This window comes from Mesoplodon bidens (genome assembly GCF_964165515.1).
Source record: "Mesoplodon bidens genome assembly, chromosome: 19".
Classification (NCBI taxonomy): domain Eukaryota; kingdom Metazoa; phylum Chordata; class Mammalia; order Artiodactyla; family Ziphiidae; genus Mesoplodon; species Mesoplodon bidens.
The window spans coordinates 46,254,721-46,276,779 of record NC_138179.1 but is presented as its reverse complement, the minus strand read 5'-3'; the positions used below and the strand labels follow the sequence as shown (position 1 = coordinate 46,276,779).

The window sequence follows — 22,059 nt, the reverse complement described above, 5'->3', positions numbered from 1 at the left end:
GATATCAACTGAGTTTAATGACCCTGGGCCAAACCTAAGCTGGTGGGGAAAAAAAGAATTTATCAAATTAGATCTTGATGGGAAGCTCAAGTTTATCAACCACAAGTTAAGAATGAATTTGTCAAAAAACTATTTTAAATAATTCTGCCATTTTGGAGAAACTCAAAGATCACTCACAAGATTTATAAGATAAGAGAACCTATAGCTTTTTGGAATAACAAATAATTTATATTTCTCAAAAGCAGAAGTATACTTTTATCAAAATGTGGTTATTTTGCATAATTTTCACATTTACAGAGCTTGCATTAGTTATTAGCCTAACACCACCACACGTGGCTTTTGTTTGACCAAAAAAATTAACTCTCAAAGTCAGAAGAGTGTATGATGCCTTTGCTTCTCAAAGTGTGGTCTGTGGACCAGCAGCATGTATATCACCTGGGAGCTCATAAAAATGCACACTCTCAGGCCCTACTCATAGTTGCTGAATCAGATTCTGTACTTTGAAAGATGCTCAGGTGATTCATATGCACATTAATGTTTGAGAGGCACTGCTCTAAATTATATTAATACTTTAAACACACAACCTTTTAAGGGGAAAAATTACAGTAAAACGTCCAAGATTCCAAATGCTTTTCATTCATCTAAGCTTCCAAATTAGTTGGGCTCACCTTGCTGTCGGACAGGTCGTAGATTTTCTGGCTGATGTAGGTCACCTCTGGCTTTGTTTCATTGTAGCTTGCCCTCCTGGATATATTTTTATTGGGCTTTGAAAGCCTTAAGGTCCCACCCTCAAGTCGAACAAAGACTGAATGTGTCAAAGTCGCATGGTAAGTTTCTGGATCATAGTTGTAAATCTCATTCATCCATCCCTGATGGAGAAAAACTTCCTTTAGTAAAATCAGAATAAACAGACATCTGATTCAATATGAAAATGATGACCACTCTGGTATTCAGGGCACTGAAACCAAACTTGACTACGATGCAAGTATTAACTTACTGATGACAAAAGGTTGCTGAGACAAGTTGCTTAGCTTGAAAGATAATTGGTGCTGAGGAGTGATTTGGTATGTTTTTGTTAACTAAAAACCTGGATTTAGGGGGAGAATGACAATGTCCATTTTCCTAAATAATTAAAGATTCTTTTCTTTCTTTTCTTTAAAGCTGACAAGCAAATCAGGAAACTCAAAAGTTTAGTTCATGTAAATAGAAGAAGTGTCTCGGCCTGACCTCCTCTGGGGACAAGTAATCCCACCCAGTCTGGCCTTCTTAATTAAGCAGACACAGCCCACCTGCAAACAATCTTTGAAATTTCACGGACCATATTACCTCATGTTACCGTACCACTCCCCGTTTCTGTCTCAGTGAAATCACATAGTAAAGCAGATGATCGAGACTTAGGCATTAAATAAATCACAGATATGATCAAATGGTATGTCAAAATTCAAAGATATGTAGTAACTTAAATGAATAAAGTCATGTTCCAGGTTCCCCCCCACCCATTAATATAAGTCTAAAAATCAACGTATGAGTACAGAGAGCAAACATGTTGAAGGTATGAACAACACACAAAACCCTTACACACAACAAAACAGTGCTAAAGCTAGTCTCATAGCTGTAATCAGTATTCATGATTTAACACTCTGCCAGCCCCACAGTACTTTTTCAGATGATATGGGTCACCCAGATCTCTTTAAAAGAAGTTCTCTAGGGAATTTTAATAACTGTGTTCCCACTCCCCTCACTTTATGTCTTTGAAATGAGCAGAGAAATGCTGAAGATCACTACAGTAGAGTTGGGATTGTCATTCTTTTCAAGGAATAGCCATTTCCACGGTGAGCATTTGAGTCTCACACTAAAATCTTGAATTGAGAGCCTCGGCAAGTGAGGGATGCTCAAAATTCTCTTTTATTCATTCATCCATTCATCCAAACAGGCAGTGAATCTCTCTATGTGCCAAACAGTGTGTCAGGAGTTGATACAAAGATTTAAAAAACAACAGCATTTTCTCCACACCCTCTCCAGCATTCATTGTTTGTAGATTTTTTGATGATGGCCATTCTGACCGGTGTGAGGTAATACCTCATTGTAGTTTTGATTTGCCTTTCTCTAATGATTACTGATGTTGAGCATGGAGGTTCCTTAAAAAACTAAAAATAGAACTACCATATGACCCAGCAATCCCACTACTGGGCATATACCCTGAGAAAACCATAACTCAAAAAGAGACATGTGCCACAATGTTCACTGCAGCACTATTAACAATAGCCAGTACATGGAAGCAACCTAAGTGTCCATCGACAGATGAATGGATAAAGATGTGACACATATATACAATGGAATATTACTCAACCATAAAAAGAAACGAAATTGAGTTATTTGTAGTGTGGTGGATGGACCTAGAGTCTGTCATACAGAGTGAAGTAAGTCAGAAAGAGAAAAACAAATACTGTATGCTAACACATATATATGGAATCTAAAAAAAAAAAAGGTTCTAATGAACCTAGGGGCAGGACAGGAATAAAGATGCAGACGTAGAGGATGGACTTGAGGACACTGGGAGGGGGAAGGGTGAAGCTGGGACCAAGTGAGAGAGTAGCATGGACACATATACACTATCAAATGTAAGACAGATAGCTAGTGGGAAGCAGCCACACAGCACAGGGAGATCAGCTCGGTGCTCTGCGACCACCTCGAGGGGTAGGATAGGGAGGGTGGGAGGGAGACGCAAGAGGGAGGGAATATGTATACATATAGCTGATACACTTTGTTATATAGCAGAAACTAACACAACATTGTAAAGCAATTATACTCCAATAAAGATGTTTAAAAACAACAACAACAACAACAACATTCTTGACCCAAGGGTACTCCCAAAACAGTAGAGAAGGACTGGTCTTCATTTCACCATCCTATGACCCCACTAGAGTAACTATTTAAAAAAAGTCCTCACAAAGAATATCCTGAGTGTGTTATTGGAAATAAAAATGGACAAACATGCTTCTTTATCACTGGGGGTATGTGTGTGTGTGTGTGCGTGTGTGTGTGTGTGTGAAATTTATGAGCCAATTATATGGATTTATACACCTCAGTAGATCTTTTGCAAGAGCTAGGAATATTTCACCCTCCTCCCAATGAGTCATTGCATCTATTAAAAAGTGTTGGATGAGTAAGCAGTGGCCATGGGAAGAGAGTGTAATCTAGGTGTTTGAAAAGAAACAGCAATGATCAAAGCAATGAAGCAAAAAAGGGGACAAGCGATACAGAGCGCAGTGAGGCCTGAAGTGGACTGAACTGTCGAAGCATCAGCTTGGGTGGGCTTATTTTGCTAAGTATAGAACTAAGCACGATTTTTGGTTCACAGTTTTTTGTCTTTTTCTTTAGTCTGTTATTATGGTGAAGTACATTCATTGATTTTTGAATGTTGAACAGTTCGCATTCTTGGGAAGATTATGCATGGGTCATGATGTGCTGAAGCTGGACTATACCAGCTCATGAGAGCTGATTCTACACATCTTTTCCCAACTCCACATTCAGTGACCTTATGTTGGTAACTTGCAACTGGCCATGGTGGGAGATTTACACCATGGAAATCAGTACAAAGAGGGCTTCCCCCACCAACCGGAGAGCCAGTTTACCAGCACAACACTATTATTATACTTTTTATACATTGCTGAATTTGGTTTGCTAGTGCTTTGTTCATTTGTCCAAGTGCATGAGGGAAGTTGGTCTATAATCTTTTTGCAATATCTTTTGGTATTATTATCTAGCCTCATAAAATGAGTTGGGAAGTGTTCCTTCTATTTTCTGGAGGAGTTTGTGTAGAATTAATATTTCTTCCTTAAAGGTTTGGTAAATTTGCCATGGAAGCCATGTGGGTCCAGAGTTTTCTTTGTAGAAAGGTTTTAAACTATGAATTCAATTTCTTTAGTTACTATTGGACTATTCAGGTTATCTATTTCTTCTTGAGTGGGCTTTGATAGTTTATCTTATAAGGAAATTTGTCTGTTTCATCTAAGTTATCCAGCTTCTGGGCATAATGTTGTTTGTAATATTTCCCTATTATTCTTTTAATGTCTGTAGAGTCTGTAGTGATGTCCTCTCTTTCAGTCCTGATATTGGTAACATTTCTTCTTTTCTAATATAATCATTTATTGCTATAAATTTCTCTCTAAGCACTGCATCAGCTGCAATTATTGATTTGCTGTATTTTCAATTTTATTCAATTGAAAATATTTTCTACTTTCCCTTGTGACTATCTTTGGACCCATGGCTAATCAGAAGTGTGTTTAATTTCCAAATATTTGCGAATTTTCCAGACATCTTTTGGTTATTGTTTTCTAGTTTACTTCCATTATAGTCAGAGAACTTGCTTTGTATAATTTCAGTTCTTTTCAACTTCTTAAGGTTTGTTTTATGGCCCAGAATATCATCTATCTGGGGAATGTTCCACGTACACTAAAAAAAATATGCATTCTGCTGTTGTTGGGTAGAGTTTTCTATAAATGTATTTATTTGTCTTTTTAAACACAAACAACATTTTTCGCTAAAGATCTCCTGACATATAATCCACAGTTCTCTTTTTATCCAATTTGGTTGCAGAAAATGCTTTCTTACATATAACAGGTTTACTAGGCTTAAAGTTCTAAAGGCAACTAGATTAATAGAGAACTTGAAGCAGCTCTGATTTTTCTAGGCTGCTTCAGAGCCATGCTCAAGGCCAGGTTGAGTTTACACGCAGTGCTACTAAAACCAAGAAGAATCCATGGAGGGAGGGAAGGAGGGACTGGTGCTTAGGAAGTTCTAACAGTCAAGGAACAACTATGAAATTAAAATAGCAACTTGCTATCAGTGTCCTTTATAAGCCATTTGGCCATACGGTCCCCACCTGAGATTGCTCTTTTGAGTCATTTCACTCTGAATGTATACCTCCTGGCTAGAGTAGAGGCTACTTGAGGATACAGAATATGTGTGATACATTTGTGGGTCCATCACAACATCTTAGCTGAGATGCTCACCCTTTATTTAATGACTTTTGAACTATGATAATCATAATTTGATATGACAAACATTTCTGCAATAATATCTCCATATAAAATATTTTTCATTAGTTCCCAGCTATGTGAGATTATAGTAGACATATAAAAAAGGTAATAGAACTAACATGGTTCTGGAATTTTCGACAAAATTCCCAGCATTACAGTTATCATCTAGTCACCACCAGACTAGAAAGGCTGAAGGGAAAAAAAGACAAGCATTATACTATGAAGTTACTCTTAAATAATAAGACAGCCTCTGAGAAACAGAGTAATTTTTAGAGAATTTCCCCTTTTCGAAGCTTCTGAGACTGGATAGATTATTTGATTTATGAATTAAGAGAAATTTAGGAATAAAAGATTGTTTCTATCCAATTGCTTTCATTTTTTCTTTCCTAAGTCAGAAAATGCAGAATTATTCAGGGAAGCACTCACTATCCAATGGAAATACAACATGAGCCATAAATGTGCATCATGAAAATATGTAGTTTTAAATTGTCTAGTAGCCACACTAAAAAAGAAAAAAGCATGTGAAATTAATTTTAACAATGGATTTTATTTAACCCAATATATCCAAATTATCATTTCAACATGTAATAAATATTTAAAATTATTAATAAGATTTTACATTCTTTGTTTTGTACTGTCTTCAAAATCCATTATGTATTTTACACTTAGAGCACATCTCAGTTCAAACTAGCTACACTTCATTGCTCAATGGCCAAATGTGGCTGGTGTCTACTCTACTAGACAGCCCATGCCCAATTCTTGGGTTCCAGCTTTTCAGACCTAGACACTGGGCTCAACCAGAACAGTCCAAACCCTCCTCTTTCCTCTTACTGACACTTCCATACACGCAGGTTTATGCAGTGTTAGTAGGTGCTTTATCTAATTGAATGAGAAGATAATCTACACCTGTCTCCAGGTGAAACATTCTATTTTAGAAATTCAAAACCCCTTTAAAAAGCTAATATCAAGTATTAAAAACTCAGGAATAAGAACAAAAGTAATCTAGGTAAAAGGCTGAAGTTTTTAAAACTCTTATAGTTCTATAAGACCATTAAAAGATACTCAACTTGTGAACAAACTTACATAACACTTTTAGCTTATTCCTTTGATTTTTAGTAGAAAAAAGTCAAGACACAGGCACGCGTGTTGGGACACAAGCCCTGCATCAGCTCATCCGTTTACAGGCCTGCTCAGGTGAAGAGCCATCACTCTGCACTAGTCTAACAAACAGCTGCTCAGTTTTTGTTCCTCATCAAATTCTTACATCTGGTTAACAAGAGCAACTGTTTCCAAGTGCTTCAGGGACTGGTTTTTAGCCACAAAGCCAGGCTCTTGACCCAGCAGCCTGAGCTACCACCTGAGACCTCTACAGAGTTCTCACTGGGCCACAGCCTGTGTCCGCCCGTGTGGCCACAGTTCTGAGATGAGATGTGGCTGTCCTTCTTTGGTGACGGTTCTGACAGGGACAGGTCACCCTCTACCACGGGCCAAGCTGCGAGAAAACTAGAACAGCCTGATTCCCAGGAATATGGAGAAGAGTTTCAAGTCCTCCACAGCTCAAAACCACAGGACCCTGCCTGCCTCACTAGAGGAGACAGTGGTGAGAGGCAGGGGTAGGCTTAGGAAGAGAACCCAGGAGCTGCTTTTCCTTGGGAAAGCCCGAGGGGCAGCAAACTCCCTTCTTCCAGTTGGGATTGGAGCTGGCTTGACCCTCCTCCTCCCAACCCCCATCCTTTCACAATCACCTGTGGCTGAGCTCCAAACACAAAGGCACCTGTGGGTTCTCCTTCCCTTTTATCTTCACATTTCCTCCTTCCTGCGGTACCATTTTCTCCGTGTTAAAAATCTATCAGAGGCTAAAGTCCACAGCTGCCAAAACCAAATAAATACAACTCACAAATCAGGATTTGAACTGCACATCTATTGTGAACAATCATTTGTTAGCTTCAGTGAGTCTGGATCCTTGATCTTACTTGATTACATGAAAGGCTGCTGGTCCAAACACAGGCACTGAAGCCAACCCACATCCATTAGCAGAACTGCAAAGAGTCTGACACAATTGGGTTCCAATCCTGGCTTGACCACTTACTGCCTAGTTGGATGATGCTTAGCCTCAGACTCTTGGTTTTCTCCCCTGTAAAAGGGTCCTGCACACCTTACTTCCCAGCTTCATGCCTCCCTGGTCCCCACCTCCCACTCTGCTCAAGCCATAATGACTTTCTCCATGCTAACAGTACCTTATTGAGGTACAGTCTGCGTATAGAAAAGGAACAAATCTCATGCAGATGATTTTTAAAATACTGATATTAATATTCGTTATAAGAGCTGGCATTTAAGCTCACATTATGATCCTGGCTCTCATGTGCATTATCTCCTTTACTTCTGCCAATTCCCTAAGAATTTGCAGGTGAGGAAAGCGGTGAGCAAAGTTAAGAGATTTGCTTAGACAGGGGTTAAAAAAAAAAAAAAAAGTGGTCTGTGGAGCGGCAAATCTGGGACTTAAACCAAGTCTGCCTGACTGCGAGGTCCAGGCTCCTACCTCATTTCCACAGCACAGCCCCGCCTTTAGTCTGGCTAACTCCTGGTCAACCCTCAGGTCATGGCAAAGATGACGCTTCTCCTCGGAAGATTCCCTGATTACCTAGGCTCAGTTCTCTATTACCTTCCTCCTACCACTGTATTCATTAACTGCCTGGTTTACTTAACTACAAACTCCACAAGACAATCACAGTTGTAACAAATGTTTGTCAACTGAATACACAAATGTAGCCTAATTCAGAGGGTGGCTGTGAGGATTAAATAAAATCTGTAAAGCACAAGTAAGTAGGACAGACTGGTGTGCTTATCACAGCCTGTAGGTATAGCTGTGGCTGCACAGATGGAGAGAAGCAAAGGAATGAGCTGAGATCCTACTAAGTGCAGGGAGCTGTAGGGCTTATTTGAAATAGAAGACTTGGTCCCTGTTCCCGAAGAGAAAAACCAAATTATTATTGCACCAAAGAGCAAAGAACAGGGACTGCCCTGGTGGTGCAGTGGTTAAGAATCTGCCTGCCAATGAAGGGGACACGGGTTCGAGCCCTGGTCCCGGAAGATCCCACATGCCGCGGAGCAACTAAGCCCATGCGCCACAACTACTGGCCTGCGCTCTAGAGCTCGTGAGCCACAATGACCGAGAGGCACAATGACTGAGACTGTGCTCTAGAGCCCCCGAGCAACAACTACTGCGCCCGCATGCTACAACTACTGAGCCCGCGCACCGCAACTACTGAAGCCCACACACCTAGAGCCCGTGCTCTGCAACAAAGAGAAGCCACCACAATGAGAAGCCCGCGTACTGCAACGAAGAGTAGCCCCCACTCGCCACAACTAGAGAAAGCCCCGACGCAGCCAAAAATAAATAAAATTTTTTTAAAAAAAGGAGCACAGAACAAGAAAAGAAGTAACCTCAGAAAGACAATGAAGAGTAAAAATTGTTAAAGCTTTTCAGGACAGAAACTGAATTAGCCACTTCTTATCTATAGAGGAGAGGGCAGTGTTGTCACTAGAGCCCAGGTGTCCTGACTCCCACGTAGGGTTCTTTCTGGAACATTATAAGCTTTGATAGGAAACCCGGAGAGAAACGTAAGAGCTGCTGCTTAACCCACATTGTCAGGCATCCAGGATGCAGACTGGCCACTGGGAGGCTCAGGACAACAGGTGGCCAGGCACCACTGCTCTCCGAGTTCCCTGTTCTGCCCCCTAATGCACCCCTACTGACTCAAATCCAGGTTGCCCTTGCAGGAAGATTGTGTGTGTGTGTGTGTGTGTGTGTGTGTGTGTGTGTGTGTGTGTGTGTGTGTGTGTGTGTGTGTGTGTGTGTGTGTGTGTGTGTGTGTGTGTGTGTGTGTGTGTGTGTGTGTGTGTGTGTGTGTGTGTGTGTGTGTGTGTGTGTGTGTGTGTGTGTGTGTGTGTGTGTGTGTGTGTGTGTGTGTGTCCGCGACATGCGGCATGTGGGATCATAGTCCCCCGACCAGGGATCCAACCTGCAGCCCCTGCAGCAGAAGCATGGAGTCTTAACCACTGGACCATTAGGGAAGTCCCCCGACTGCCTTTGGATACTACCAATCAGCTAAATTTTACCTGGGGCTTGACCTACTCCCTGCATTAAGCTGCACATGGAATTTCCACACCTAAGCAGCCAAATATCCAATCTTGTGAGCAGTGCAGCAACCCAAGGCCTTCATCGTGTTCCCCAAATAGTGACCAACTGTCCACTGCGCAGCTATTCTAAAAGTCTTCACCCTGAATTCCTTACCAAGTAAGATCTTTTTCCAACTTTGTTTTGTTATGTGGGTGGGTCTAAAGAGGTACAGATACAGTTAGTAACTCATTCCATTTCAACAACTCAACTAAAGAACTCAGAGATGCTCTCAACCCACACTAGAGCGTCTCAGACAAGCCTTGTTTCTTTCTGACGCTGCAACTGTCAAAACAGAGACAGTGCCCGCCGCTGGGGGACAATGACCGCAGTCAGCTGGGCTGCAGCTGTCTGGCCCACAGACTGGTCCTGTGATCCCAGTTGTAAAAGGTCAGGGGTTTCTCTTCAATTCTCCGCTGGATTTAGAAGCCATGTCTGGCTGAAAGTACAAACCACAATCTATAAAGGGACTCGTTTAATACTTGGAAAGATTAAAAGCTACAATTAACCTTTTGCAAAATAATAAAGTCTGGAAGAACTATTATTGTGCTCACTTTCAGTTACAGTGCCAATCAGGAGGTCAAGGCCAATGCTCTCTTCGTTACCTTGATGCTGAGCTGACCAGAGAAACGCGCCATCCCTCTGGCCTGAGGACGCAATGGGGATTTCTCTATCTTCAGTGCGTGGGGTGCCTGGGCTGACACCCTCCTGTCACGTGGTTGTGCTGGCCTCAAGGCCCCTGCCACTCAGATCCCCTGCATCATTCCTTCATCTACTCTATCAGGGAAGGAGCAAATCCTAAACATAAGAACAGAGCCAGGACCCAAGGTCCCTTGTTGCTGAAAAACATCTCTGAAAAATCACACAAAGTGTGATTATTTTTCTTCTGTCCCCCAGACTAAAACATAAGCAGGGCTTTCTCTTTGCCAGGCTCAGACCCTTTTTGATGTGTTAATGGTTTAGAACCAGAGTCATCAGTCAAAACATAATATCACAGATCATGGACCTAGAGAATACGGCAGGAACAGTCTACTAAACTTTACAGAACTTTAGATGCTAATTTGACTTTACCAATGAAAGACAGACCTACAGACAGAACTTACACTATGAATGATAGCCTCAAGCAAACAGTCAACATTCAGAGTAAATGCTGCTTGAAGACAGTATCTTAAAAAAAAAAAAAAGTCCATTAAAGGAGGGAAGCACCAGCATCAATACTATCCACATCCTCCAACTGCCTGCTTCAAGGTCACCTTCACAGTAGTGTCACCAGACACACTGGAGTCAGGGCTTAAGCCACAGTCTCTGCCTGGGAAAATGGCCTTTATCCTAGTTTTTCCTATCCTTCAGGGAAGCACCTTGTAAATTCAGGTATGTGACTTGGCAGACAGTGGTAGAGGTAGGAGATAACAAGCATGCAAATTAGACAGAAAAACAACATCATATCAGATGAACCAATAACATAATCAAGGTCTGAGTTATGTGAATACACGATAAACATTAAATCACATTAACAAGTGTTGAAATTATAAAATAGATCATCAAGCAAATAAATTAGATCAGCTTTAGATCACATATACTGTCAGTTAAATTTTTTTGAGTATATACTCAGAATGTAGACATTTACTTATAAATTATATACATGTTCTAATATAATACAGCTTTTATAATAATTAAAAAATAGAAATAAAGAGCAAAAAATGAAATAATTAGCCTTTTCACTAACTTTTAGTTATGGCTTTCTGACAGCTTTGTACTATCTTCAGCTGACACATCAAGGCTCAATATATATACCTAGGGTGAGGCTCACTGTTAATGATAATGGATGTAAATCCGTATTTCAAACAGTCTTCTTGATAATTTCCACGGATTTTGACCAAAGGTCAACATATGGTCATCTGTATGTTAAATATTAGCAAGGCTTATTTACGTTCTTATAGATAAAAAGAGTAAAAATATACACAAAAAGAAACTTTAATATTTTCTTCTTGGATCTTGCCTTCAGCAACCCATTTTGGAGATCACTGAAAGGAGAAACAGAATGAATCAGAGAGTTCACAAGAGTCGCTGGGGCATCAGCACAACAACATGCTCATGCCCTGGGGCCATCTTGCTTACAATCTCCTTGTCTTTGGGGGGATGGCAAACTAAAGGCTAATTATTGCACAATAAGAACAATCTTCGATGGATTTTGTATCTTCTTTATACGTTACATATAAAATTTAGAAGCGAAAAGGTATATAGCATTGATATTTTTTCATGATTAATACCTTACTTTTCAAAAAAAACATGATTTGAGAAATCTCAGACCCACAGTGCTCACAGCCTCTCTCTTCACTCCATAGATGACACCTGGAACAAAACCAGAAAGGATGGTCCTCCAATAGCTAGCTGCAATTCACGATGCATTTTCCCAAGGAAATGATGCTACAAACTGCAGTTACCTATAGGTGGACCAGAATTATGGTTCAGCCATGCCATAAGTTAATAGGTTAAGAGGAAAACTGGCAAAATGTTGATAATTGTTGAAGCTGGGTATTGGATACATGGGGATTCATTATACTTTTCTCTCTACTTTTGTGTATACTTGAAATTCCCTACAATAAAACATTAAAAAATTAAAGATGAAAAAAAATCATGCTGGGGCCGCCTGACATCCTTACCATTGTTCCTGTGTAATTCAGGAAGCATTTTCCCCACAGTTGCTTCTCCAACCAACTCAAAACATGGGGTACCTGCCTGCAAGTGAGAGTGTCTGCACTGAAACACCTCACCCAACAAACTCCCCTAAGCAACAAGGGGCACTGGGAAATAGCCATGATTATAAATGCCAAACACAGAAACTTAAGTGACCCATTAGAGGGGCAGGATATTTTGAGTTAAGTACAACGTGGAAAGAAATACTTTTTTTTATTTCTTGTACTCATTGTATTAAGGATTATAAGAGACCAAAAAAGAGCAACCTTTTTTGGCTGTATGCAGTGAGTCTCTTTTGGCTATATGTAATGAGGCTGTTTTTGCCTTAAAGTTTGCTCACTCTGATTTCTGAAAAGAAAGAATTGCATGAAACTGAGACTAAATTTACAAGTTAGAATTTCTTCTCAAAATTGATAATGTTCTCCCTAAAAAGTATTCTTTTATATGTCAAAACCACAGCCTGTATTTAGAGAATGCAATTATTATAAAAAACCTATCCTTCTTATTAAATATCTAAATATGACATGACCTAAGGAAAAAAGGTTCTCCAAAATTAATTTGTTAGTTTTGCAATGGTGTAAATGTAATATTAGTCAACCTTCTAGGCCATATCTTTCAAAAAGAGACACATCATCACTCCTGAAACCAACACCCTACTGCTGTGTTCTGCAGGTGGTTTATAAGTCTGAGATAAAGAATTTACTCATGAATATAACTCAAAATTACATGTCATACACTCAAACATAAACCCAAGAACCTTTTGAAATCTTCAGGAAGCTTCTCATTATAGACATGTGGAAACTTAGTGTGCAGGAACGGCACTGAATTAAATACAATCATGCCTCAGCATCCAAGGGGGTCTGGTTCCAAGACCCCCCCAGATACCAAAATCCACAGATGCTCAAGTCCCTCATATAAAATGGTGTAGTATTTGCATATAACCTATGCACACCCTTCCCCCATATACTTTATTATTTTTTAAATATTTATTTATTTATTTATTTTGGCTGCACTGGGCCTTAGTTGCGGCATGCGGGATCTTCGTTGCAGCATGCGGGCTTAGTTGCAGCATGCATGTGGGATCTAGTTCCCCAACTAGGGAGCAAACCCGGGCCCCCTGCATTGACAGCATGCAGTCTACCCACTGGACCAGCGAAGTGCCCCCACCCCATATACTTTAAATCATGTCTAGATTACTTATAACACCTAAGACAGTGTAAATGCTATGTAAATGGTTGTAAATACAATGTAAACGCTATGCAAATAGTTGCCAGCATGTAGCAAATTCAAGTTTTGCTTTTTGAAACTTTCTGGAATTTTTTTCCAAATATTTTTCATCCACAGCTGGTTGAGTACGGGGACAGGGAACCTGAGGATAGGGAGACTGACTGTATACTCCTGGTCATGTGACAAGTACATTCTTGGAAAAGAAAGAGCATCCAACTTGCTTAAGAACACTCAGCAAGGCAAACATCCCAAGTGCAATATGCTGACTCTAAATGCCTCATTCTCCCATTCTTTCCCAGGGTCCCTAGTTCAGGGTATCTAGCTAGTCACCCAAAGTAAAACCCCCGGAAGGTTACCACCTAGGGGTGTTGCTCACAATGCCGCCCTTGGACTCAGTGGCACACACAAGGCCCTGCCAGGAGCTAACTTACCCAGACCCCCATGCTGTAAGTCCCATTAGCTTCTCCTAACATTCTGGTCTTCCCCCCGCTTTCATGCATTCACATGTCACATTATGAATGCAGGCGGCAACATCTTTCTCCTAATTGCTGCTTCGTATTAGCTATGAATTCCCATCATTAAGAACAAGCAGGCTTTGGAGAAGGTTCTGAGAGTTATTCTGTGGACTTTGTGACAGCTCTTTGGCCTCACAGAGGCTTTGACAGCTTCTATTCCAGACAGTAGAGCTGCTGATTGGTGGGGTTAGTGGGGAAGTGGTAGGATACCATGAGGCCTAACCACCCCCACAGCAGTCTTTGAGAAGAGTTACTACTTGGCTGCGAAGTAGTCTTTTTGGCTCACCAGCCCACACACTCATCACTGCTGCAGTGTCATTTGTAAACACAAATGTCTGCAGTATGGATGGAATAATAAAATCACCTGGATAAAGTACAGAAAAGCTTTACTTTTCTCCCCCCTTTCCTTGTCATGTGAAGGCACATCAAAAAAAAAACAAAAAAAAAACAAAACCTGCAACGCTTCTTGAATTGTTTATGAAGCCAATAAAGGAACCAGACTCTCAGTCCAGGCTGCAAGGACTGCCTGGGCCCATCGATGAGAACTTATATGGTTCAGAGGTTTAAAACCACATGGTCTCCTAAAACAGTCCCGAGCACCAAGCTCCCCGCCTGACTGGTTTATGGGCTTCCAGATGTAGTCTACTTAGGGCAGGAAGTATGCAGGATCAAGAGGCTAGGCCTCTGTACTAGAGAGTTTTATCACAGAGTGAGGTTTTACAGCCTCCTATATCAGTGAATGTTTAAATTTTTTTTCCATACCTGCCCTCAAGAATTGCATCATAACCCTTATAAAAAACCAACTAAATAGCATCAGATGCACAGAAAATAACTCAAACCAGCTGACAAATCCCTGGAATCAAGCCATATTCAAAAAGTGACTCTTTCAACTCCCCCCAGAAACAGGTTCACAGAACCGTTTTATACAGAAACCAAGGCCCGGGACTTCCCTGATGGTGCAGTGGTTAAGAATCCGCCTGCCAATGCAGGAGACATGGGTTCGAGCCCTCGTCCGGGAAGATCCCAAATGCCGTGGAGCAACTAAGCCCGTGCGCCACAACTACTGAACCTGTGCTCTAGAGCCCGTGAGCCACAACTACTGAGCCCGCATGCCACAACTACTGAAGCCCATGCGCCTAGACCCCATGCTCCACAACAAGAGAAGCCACCGCAATGAGAAGCCTACGTACCACAATGAAGAGCAGCCCCCCACTTGCCGCGAGTAGGGAAAAGCCCACGTGCAGCAACGAAGACCCAAACCAGCCAAAGATAAATAAATTTATTAAAAAAAAGAAACAAACAAAAAAACATTTATCCCAGGCATCAAGGGCGAAACACCTTCCTTAAAGAAAAGAAAGAAAGAAAAAGAAAGAAAGAAAGAGAGGAAGGAAAAAGAGTCAGTCCTGCATGGCTCCCCTATTCACTAGCTACGTGACCTTGGGCAAGTAACTTCCTTCTCTGTGCCTTCATGTCCTCATGAGCACACAACTTAACTGAAAAGGGCTGTGATGAGGATTAAATGAGATAATATACCCAACGCTCAGCCCTCTGTTGGTGCTCAGCATCGTAGTGCTGCCTTTACTGTTTCAATGACCAGATCAAAACAACCACACTGTGCTATAACTTTGTCATCCTCTGTGTAGGTAGTAAGTTCCTGATTAATCAGTAGATTACTTAGTAAACTGGACTCAGCATTAAAGATTGACTGGATTAAAAGTAAAATCTTCCCAAGACAATTAAGAGCTCAAACTAGTTTAAACTGAATACTGCAGTCAGTCATTAGGCACTGAGTTAATATAAGTACCATTTTTCTTTGCTAAAGTTAGCGCTAACTTTCTTAGAGGGCATGTAATTCAGGTAGTCACGGCACCACCCTATCAAAAAAGTTTAGCAACCATGCATAATGAGTCACTTTTGCTCCACTTCTTATATTAATGCTAAGCTTAAGTGTGCCATAGCCTCAAGATTCAGCACCAGCTTCTCTTAAAAAAGAAACAGTCTCATAACATATTGCCATGTGAAAGGGAAAAAAAAAAATTGAACTGCAAAACACAGGCATACCTCATTTTATTGTGTTTCACTTTACTAAGCTTCATTGATGTTGTATTTCTTGCAAATTGAAGGTCTGTAGCAACCCGGCATTGTCAAGTGATGGTTAACATTTTTTAGCAATAACTTTTTTAAAAAATTTATTTTATTGAAGTATAGTTTATTTATAATATTGTGTAGCAATGAAGTATTTTTAAATTAAGATATATATACTGTTTTTTTAGACAGAATGCTATTGCACACTTAACAGAGGACAGTATAGTGTAAACATAACTTTTATATGCACTGGGAAACCAAAAATTCGTGTGACTCCCTTACTGCAATATTTTGCTTTATTGTGGTGCTCTGGAACCAAACCTGCAATATCTCTGAGATACGCCTGTATATGATCCCATTAAATCAAAACAAAAAGAGTGCATGAGTGTGAATGTGTGTGATATATGTACTCATACATGCAGAAATGTAGGAAAAAACAAGGATATATACCAAATATATATGTACATATATGTATATATTATATATTAACTATAATTCCTTCCCACTAGTGTGATAAAGAATATCTATTTCCTTTGGGTTTTCTGTGGTTTTTTTAAACATTGATAGTGCTTTTTTTTTAAATAAGGAAAAAAGGTTATGAAATTAAAAAACAAAACAAGACAAACAGTATTTTGGACCCTGAGAGTTCTTCCCCTTGTTTTGTTGTGGGGTTTTTGTTTTCGTTTTTGTGTTGTAATAAATAGAGATCATGGTGCCATTTTTTGAGCACTCATTTAGACAGAGAGGAGGACAAACCTATTAACAGAGAAACCAAACAAGCTTTGAATTATAAAAAAATTATCAAAAAAACAGAAAATAACAAGTGTTGGTAAGGATGTGGAGAAACTGGAATCCTCGTACACTATTGGTGGGAATGTAAAATGGTACATCCACGGTGGAAAATAGTATGGCAGTTCCTCAAAATATCAAAATTAAATTACCATATGATCCATCAATTTCACTTCTGGGTACATACCCCGAAGAATTGAAAGCAGGGTCTTGAAAACCTATTTATACACCCACGTTCATAGCAGCATTACTCACAATAGCAAAAATGCGGAAACAACCCAGTGTCCACCAACAGATGAATGGACAAGCAAAATGTAGTAAGTATAGACATACAATGGAATATTATTCAGCCTTTAAAAAGGAACAAAATTCTGCAATATGCTACAACAGGTAAGAACCTTGTGGACATTATTCCAAGTGAAACAAGACAGTCACAAAAAGACAAATACTGTGTGATTCCACTAATATGACATACTTCGAGTATTCAAAATAAAAAAAAAAACAGAAAATAAAACGGTGGTTACCAGGAGCTAGGCAGAGCGGAAAATAGGGAGTTATTGTTTAATGGGTTTAGAGTTTCAGTTTTACAAGCTGGATGGTAGTGATGGCTGTACAACAATGTGAATGAATATTAAATATAGTACCGCTGAACTGTACACTTAAAAATGGTTAAGATGGTAAATTCTGTTAGGTGTATTTTACCAAAATTAAAAAATATATATACAAAGAAGTGTGTATGTGCCTATGACTTATGACCTATACAAGCTACAGCTGTACTTCTATATGGTATATACTGTGAAACACACAACAACCAGAAACTTTTTAAATATGCAGAAATAAACAAAATGGAAGTTCTAGTAGTTTCTTTCTGCACCCTAGTGGTTTGCCTCGGGCGCCCCTCAGGAGGCCCGAATCCTGAGATCTGACGTGCACGGGAAGGTGATGCCTCCTTCTCGAGCCCAGACCCCACTGTGCACAGAGCAAAGAGTAGTGCCAGCAGTGGCCCACCCCTGACGTTAGTCTGCCTTCTCTTCCTCCGTCCCTTCTCTTGCATTCCAGGAGTATTTAACCCTGCTCCGAGGTCTCAAGAATATTTAATCCTAACAGACTCAGCTATAACGAATCCTGAGCAAGTAGCAAATCCCTGGCAAATTTACAGAGAGAGACCGGAATGGAAACTGGATGGAAACGCTACTCTCCAGAGCCATGGAGAGCCTTGAAAAACCACATGGTGAACTGGCAAAACCTGAACTAGAATGAGGTTTACCAAACAAGTCTCTTGGGTGCCTGGAGAATGAACAGATCCCAAAGTCTTAAAAACACTGCTTGGGCAAAAACCTGTGACAATGAACTAAAAGAATAAAGTCAGATCTAAAATGAGGCTGGATCCCAGCCGGCTACTGCGGAGAGGCTTACCTTCAGTATCTCAGGTTCTTTGATATCCAGAGACCTCGGGTTCCAGTGTTGTAGATTTTTATGTAATCTGTGATATTTAGGAGCACTTGGTGGTGTAAAAAACCAAATCACGCAAACTGCAGTCATGAATCCAAGGCCAATGCCCAGAAAGAGTCCACTCATGTACTGGGGGAGGGGGAGGATGAGGTACGCATAGACACACATGACAAAGAAGCCCAGCATCTTCACGGGCAATTCGGGGTGCTGCATGGCCGAGTCCACCTCGTGGTCACTGTCCAGAGCCGTGCCATCGTCCGCCAGCACCTCTGGCTTGAGAGGGACTTCTGAGAGCCTCTCAACTTTACTGTCTCCTTCCGCTTCCAAATCAAAGTCCTCAGTGTACAGTTCGCAAAACTCTTCATCTTCTTTGCTCACCAAGGCAGACAGAGAGCATCTCTCAAGAACCAGAGAGCTGGTCTTCAGGCCTACCTCCTTCAGACTGCTCCCCTGAGAACTCTTCGGTTGTGCCTCTCTCGCGGGGTCCTCGGAGGACTGGGGATGGTCACTCCCGGGGACGCTGGGGTCGCTCCCCAAGCCCTCTCCCTCGGAGTCACACTCCTCCTCCTTGATGCTGTAGTTGTTATTGCTTTCCAAGTGACCGTTCAGGCTGGACAGATTGGAGAGCTCTGAAGCACTTGAAGATAAGGCTTTGGGCCTATGGCTGCCACTTTCTTCCCCTATAATTTTACTAAAAAGCTGAAAAGGGTCATATATGACTTCGGAAAGGCGTCGCTTAGTGTCTTCGATTTTCGCCTCCATTTCGGGCACTTTAAAAAAGGAGCGTGTATCGGAAGGCGACGTCAGAGGGGAAGAGGGTGCAGTTTTGGAATCTCCACCTGTGTTTCGTGGCTGCGTGAACTGCTTGAACAGGTGCAAATTCAGCTTGGAGTCGGGTGGCTTGTACGACACGTTATCTGATTCCTGCCTGGAGGTGTCGGTGGACAGAGACTTGACTAACGTCTTCATCAAGTGCCGGTGCCGTGGGGGATGGGGGGATTCTTTTGGCTCCACCTCGGTCGACAGGGACTTCACGAGGCTCATGAAGGGCTTTGCGCTGGAAAGGGTGGAGGACGAGGCACTGGATGGGAGGATGGGAGACCTGGAAGGTGAGGACAGCGGGGAGGAAGAACTGGTTTTCTGCTCAGAAAGGGACGACACGTTGGGAGAGCTAGCTAAGGGCCCCGACGAAGACGAGCCCGGGGACAGAGCCAATGGCACCGTGCTTAATACTTGTGCTGCTGCAGGAGGGGGCTCCAGCAGCTTTGCAGTGTTCTCAGAGACGGGCAAGATGGCAGGGGACACGGACAGTCCATCTGCCAGGATGAGCTGGGCGCCAGGGCCAGAGGGGTCATGGCCACCACGGGGCTCAAGATAGAGGTCTTCCTTGGCTTCGAGCCCCGTTACAATGCTTTGGTCGTCCAGCCCCTCCTCCAGGTACTCCCTGAACTCCTCCTCCTCTTCCTCCTCCTCCTCCCCGGATGCCAAGAAGTGGATGGCGATAGTGTCTCGGGACACGGACCTCTGCACGTGTACTCTGGGGGCTGACGGTTTTGGCATGTCAATGGTTTTTTCGGCATGGCGACCATTCAGACTTGTCATCGCCGGCTTCACAAGGGCTCAGGCTCTGTGAAAACAGCGAGAAAACCAGAAGTCAGAAAGCGGTTTCTCCACGGGACACGCTGTCGTGTGTGGACAGGAATGCAGATGAAGCTCACTTCTAAATGGTGATTATGCTTTTACTTGGCAGATGGCCACTGTTTTTACTTGAGCAGGTTTAATGGTTTACTTTTCATCAGATAAATTCCAGTTAGGCATTCTCTTTTATGAGCAAACTACAAACAAGTGTTATAAACCCCGTACAATCTGTTTTCCTTCACAACATCTAACTCATCGTTTCCTCCCTCTTAACTGGCTCATTTCTATCAGGAATTCTATATTGCAAGGCTTGAAAGACCTGCACAACAGTTGCTACCAGTATTACTTCAGAAGTCCAACAGGATAAAATGCAGCATCCTGGCGATTTTGAGGATCTTGGAATAAAAATTTCACCAGTGGTTTTCCAGCTATAAAAAGCTAATTCTGGAGGGTTACTGCTTTCATTGCAATTTTCACAGCAATCCTAACAATTCTTTTGCGTCTCCCACCAATTCTCATATATCTTGCCACTGCATATATGGAGCAAAGTATCCAAGGGTGGTAAGGGAAATCTGCAAACTAACTGCTGTGATCTGTCGGCTTCTTTATTCCCCAAATGGTAGGTACCCTAAGGCCAGAGTATTTAGGCAGCCATGAAGACATGGCCATTTTCTGAGGCTTCAAGATAAAGCAAACTTGTATTTTAAACTGAATCCAAGAATCAAAGGGCAGGAAAATGAAGTCTCAATGCTGCAACCCACCACCAACTGAGAACTCTGCTAAGAGCTAGGGCGAGAGACATGGAGGCTATGCTTTCTGCCCTTCAGGAGCTTAGTTGCTGGAGAGAAAACACACCTGAAAAGCTGGGCAGAAAAACAAAAGAAGCCAAGCGCACCCTGTGACACCCAGTGCATTACATCTCCCCCTATTCACTTATGGCCCATTTATTGGGAACAAGGCATCATGACAGGTCCTACAAGAGGGAAATGAACACAATCTGAAACCCCATCAAAGGAGCTAAAACGCACTTGAGGAGTGACCTTCAGGCATTCTGAGGAGGGTGAGAGCAGGGTGGACGGTAGGACACCCGCTCGCTCTTTTAAACTGAGGGGTAGGTTGTGGCTAAATGGGTGTGATTAGAAAGAAGGGACAAAGGCATGAAGATGAGCACAGGCATGGTGTGTCCTGACACATGGGTCTATTCTCCCTGTCCAGGATGGAGGGTGGGTATTGGAGAGCCGGGGGAGACCACCAGTACAAGAGAGGCATCATGCGAGAGAGGAAAGAGCAGCCTTGGGACCAGGAAATAGGGCTTCTGATACTTGCTCCTTTTCCAGCTGATTCTGTGGGACCTTGAACAAGCCAAGACCTCTACGGGTCTCAGAATCTTCATCTGTTAAATGAGGCACCAAGAGTCCTTTCCAAATCTAAAGCCCTACGTTTATGTTTACAGGTGATGGTACACAACCCAATCTGATATACTCACACAAGTAGTCTGCCATAGACAATCAACATTATGTTGCTTGCTTGTTTCTTTTTTTTCTTTTCTTTTTAAATTTATTTATTTATTTGGCTGTGCCGGGTCTTAGTTGTGGCACGCAGGATCTTCGTAGCAGCATGTGGGATCTTTAGTTGCGGCATGTGGGACCTAGTTCCCTGACCAGGGCTCGAACCTGGGCCCCCTGCATTGGGAGTGCAGAGTCTTAGCCACTGGACCACCAGGGAAGTCCCTTGCTTGTTTCTTTAATTTGAAAAACTCCTATAGTTAAGTCTTCCACCAAATACTCATGTTCAAAATGCTAGCAACTGATACTACCAACAAGAGAAAAGGTAAACCTGTGTGTGTGTTGAGGGGATGGTGGGGGGGGGGGACCTGGGGCGGGTGGGCAAGAAAAACTATTTCCTAGAAACAGGAAATAACCCAGCGATGACAAGAATTACAGTTCAAGGGCCCAGTCACAACAAGGACACATCTGAAACAACACATTTTCAGTATCAACACTTGAGAGAAATTACTTTCATAAAAATTTTTCAACAGAGTTTTGCCCAAGCTCATTCATGACCCTCAGGCTCTCCTATCCCCATTGGATCCAAGAAAAGGGAATGATCTCTATTAATCAGACAAAGCAGTTTAAATCCAGGAGCTGGCGGCAAGCTAGAAAGACACAGCCTCGGGTCCAGGACAATCCTTCCCTGTTATCTCAAAGCCAACAGGTTTGTTGGCTTAGTGAGAAGAAGAATACCAAGCGCAACACACATATTTCATTTTACTGTCACCTGCTTTTATAAGGGTAATTTTAAAAGAAAATTACAGAGGTAATTTTAAAAGTCTGGTATTTGATAATCCTCAATAGGCTGAAAAATCAGCTTTATTTAAATTGCTTTAATAACATTAAGGATGATCTGAAAGGCTCTGCTGCTCTGAGGCTGCGTCACT

At 41.8% G+C, this 22,059-nt stretch overlaps 1 protein-coding gene across 1 annotated transcript in view; it reads right to left on the bottom strand.

Moving 5' to 3' along the window:
* The window catches only part of TEX2 (testis expressed 2), a 110,823-nt gene that overhangs the window by 42,728 nt on the left and 46,036 nt on the right, over positions 1-22,059 (bottom strand). Inside the window, exons 2-3 of the mRNA XM_081219114.1 lie at positions 17,949-19,611; positions 669-869 (exon numbers count right to left, since the gene is read on the bottom strand). Of these exons, the coding sequence (XP_081075240.1) occupies positions 669-869; positions 17,949-19,586 (1,839 nt within the window). The 5' untranslated portion in view covers positions 19,587-19,611. The remainder of the gene's footprint in view (positions 1-668; positions 870-17,948; positions 19,612-22,059) is intronic.